The sequence below is a fragment of the Ahaetulla prasina genome, chromosome 3 (genome assembly GCF_028640845.1).
Source record: "Ahaetulla prasina isolate Xishuangbanna chromosome 3, ASM2864084v1, whole genome shotgun sequence".
Taxonomy (NCBI): Eukaryota; Metazoa; Chordata; class Lepidosauria; order Squamata; family Colubridae; genus Ahaetulla; species Ahaetulla prasina.
In genome coordinates, this window is record NC_080541.1 from 231044324 (window position 1) to 231047176 (window position 2853).

Consider the following 2853-nt stretch of genomic DNA (forward strand, 5'->3'; position numbering starts at 1 on the left):
GGGAGACGGGCCGATGCAGAAGAAAACTTCGATAAACGGAGGGTCCGCTCACCACCTTCCCCCCACCTTCCCCGGGCAAACGCTGCCGGAAGGGATCGCAGCCGCCCGTCCGTGGGTTCTTTTAATGTTATATTGATTGATCGATCGATTAAATATCTATGCTGCCCATCACTTCTATAGGGTGACATATAGATTATAAAACCAAGTGAAAAATAATTACATTATAGTAATATTTTTAACACAATGTTATTAAACACCCACAAACAGATCAGGGAGTTACTAGGCTTGATACAAATATTGATAGAATTACAGAATGTAAGAGTTCGTAGGCTCTGAAAGGTCACCTAGTCCACCCTCTACGGAGTGCAGGAAGTTCACTGAGAGATGGTCCCCCCCACCACAAATAAAGCTCAATGGTGTCCAGGTCAGAGTCAAACAGCTGTTAAAATGCTGAAAGTTTTCCCCAACTTAATCTCCATCCTTATTGCTTCCCAAGGCTAAGTCAGCCTCCCAATTTCTCCTCCTTTGAATGCTGATCGACTCCAGGCACCGTTTCTCCTTCCCTCTTGGTGGCCAAAGTCCTTCCCCAAATTCAGGCACAGAACCGAGGGACACATCCGAGGTGTGAACTGAGCAGCCCAAAAGAAAAGGAATCCTGGCTTCTTTCCAGCCAGAGTCTGTACTTCTCTAGGGGTTTCCTTGGATTGTCTGACATTGCTGGCTTCTGTTTGGCTTGCAGTCCAGAGATCTCCCCCTCCCCCCACCTGCAGCTCAGGGTGAGCAAATCAGGGCCAGATGTGACCATGTCACCCATTTCATTCAGATGATCAGCCAGTGAGATGTTGAGTGAGCTGACTTAGAAATCCACTTTGAGTTCTAACATCTCTTTCTGTGCATGGACTAAACCACCAAGTCTTCAAAGCAAAAATTAAAATATATTTGGATTGGAAATTTTGATCCCAATTTAGAAACTTGATTTGTTTGGAGAATCTGTTGAATCTCATTGAAATTGAAGCTCCAGGTCTACACCTTTTTTTTTTTTTCCATTTCTTCCTCCTGCTTTTCTTAACCACCCACACAAGCACACATGTATGGCTATTTTTTCTTGCATGAACCTCGTCCTCAGAGCCCCTGCAAAACAAACTGGATGGGAGGTTTTGTGTCCTGAAGGGGTCTTGCTCCCTTTTCCTGCCAGGAGAGCGGAAGCAAAGGGGGAGATTCCCCAGAGCCCCTCTTGGCCCAAAGAGATCAAAGATCCGGAGACTAAAACCTATGATGAGCGGTTGAGGGATCTAATTAGGTCCAGCCATCAAAGGATCCAGGGGATGGGACAGTTTTGTACTGGAAGACAATTGAGGGGCTGCCACTAAACGGGGGGGGGCATTTATTCTCCAAAGCAGCAGAAGGCAGGACGGGAAACAAGGGATGGAAACTCATCAGGGAGAGAAGCAATAGAGAACTTAGGAGGAATTTCCTGAGAACAATTCATCAATGGAAGGAGCTGCTTCAGTCTTCAAACTTGGCAGCTTTAAGACTTATGCACTTCAACTCCCAGAATTCCCCAGCCTCCGTTTGGGGGCTGCGCTTTTTGCTGACCTCCCCCCTCCTCCAGCACCTACAACTGTGGAAAGTTTTGAACTTCCTATATCTTGTCTCTTTCCAGCCAAAAGAGACTGCAGAACCATCCCTGACAAAGTCCACCGGTGTGGGAAGTTTAAAGAACGTTTTTTCTACAATGTCACCTCCAAGAGTTGTGAGAGTTTCCATAACTATGGCTGCAACGGGAAAATGAACAGCTACCGCACCCTGAAGGCATGCCAGCATTTTTGCTCAGAGATTGGTGAGCCCAGCCTTTTGGGCAGGGACAAGCAGGGGCTGGGGGCCTGTGAGAAAGGGGCAGCAAGGGCCTTTGGGGGGCCATCGGGGTCAGGCTGATGAATAGTGGGGTCTTCGGGAGGGGGGAGTCTCCTGAGCCCCTGTGGAAAAAGGCCCAACCCAGCTGCAGGCTTCCTCTTCTAAGCTTCTTTTGGGGGTTCTGCACTTGCACAACACAGCCCCCCCTTGCTTGGTTCTCCTTTGGCCTCTGCCCCCTCCCATTGTCTCTGATGGGGCTCAATGCATGGTGCTTCTTCACCCATTGGGGCAGCCCTTCTGGGGCAGGGGTGAAGGGCTGGGGTCCTGGAGAGATGGGACTCAAGGGTTACATGGGGCATCACCTGCTATTGGCCTGAACCCAGGGCCCTGCTGGCCAGCAGCGCAAACTCAGAGGCTTCCTTTCAAGAAGGGGGTGGGTTGAAGGGTGGGGGGGTCCCCAAGACAGGCAGGCAGGGAACGCTTGGGGTGGGCGGGCAAGAGAAGGGTCCGGAATGAATACACAAAATGACAGATTTGCTGTGTTTTTACCCAGCAAGGTATCTCCCCATTTCTGTTCCAGTCATGCTTGGATGGATCCCTTCATGCTGTGCACAGCAGGAGCTCCTGCTTGCACCCCCCACTTCCAGGGGGCACCTGCCTGAAAGGAAGTCCAATATGCCCAAATCCAGCTGTGGGAGAAAAGGGGGAGGGCTTGGGGGGCTGGGAAGACAGAATCCCTAGTCTCTGATTCCTTCCTTCTTTCATTTCTTCCTTCCTCCCTCCCTCTAAAACATCTGTATAGCTGCCCACCTAATGCCAACCTCTATCCCCTCCCTCCTCCCTGCAGACGTCTGCCAGATGCCTCCTGAAAAGGGGGATTGCGATGACAAAAGGCAACGCTGGTTTTATGACCCAAAGAACAAAGATTGCAGGACGTTCATTTCTGGGGGCTGCAAGGGGAACCTCAACAACTTCCTCGGACCTTGGAGCTGCGGCTGA

The 2853-nt window shown here is 50.3% G+C and overlaps 1 protein-coding gene across 1 annotated transcript; it reads left to right on the forward strand.

Annotated features, from left to right (window-relative positions):
• LOC131196075 (BPTI/Kunitz domain-containing protein-like) lies at positions 1–2853 on the forward strand. Its single transcript, XM_058178503.1, has 3 exons — positions 1–107; positions 1664–1840; positions 2702–2853. The coding sequence occupies exons 1-3, from the start codon at positions 14–16 to the stop codon at positions 2851–2853; spliced, it is 423 nt and encodes a 140-aa protein (XP_058034486.1). The 5' UTR covers positions 1–13.

What these genes read in the sequence shown, in the direction of transcription:
- LOC131196075 (XM_058178503.1), top strand. Translation starts at nt 14, where the DNA reads ATGCAGAAGAAAACTTCGATAAACGGAGGGTCCGCTCACCACCTTCCC. An exon ending in GGAAGGGATCGCAGCCGCCC is followed by an intron (nt 108 to 1,663) that starts GTCCGTGGGTTC and finishes GTCTCTTTCCAG; the next exon opens with CCAAAAGAGACTGCAGAACC. An exon ending in GCATTTTTGCTCAGAGATTG is followed by an intron (nt 1,841 to 2,701) that starts GTGAGCCCAGCC and finishes TCCTCCCTGCAG; the next exon opens with ACGTCTGCCAGATGCCTCCT.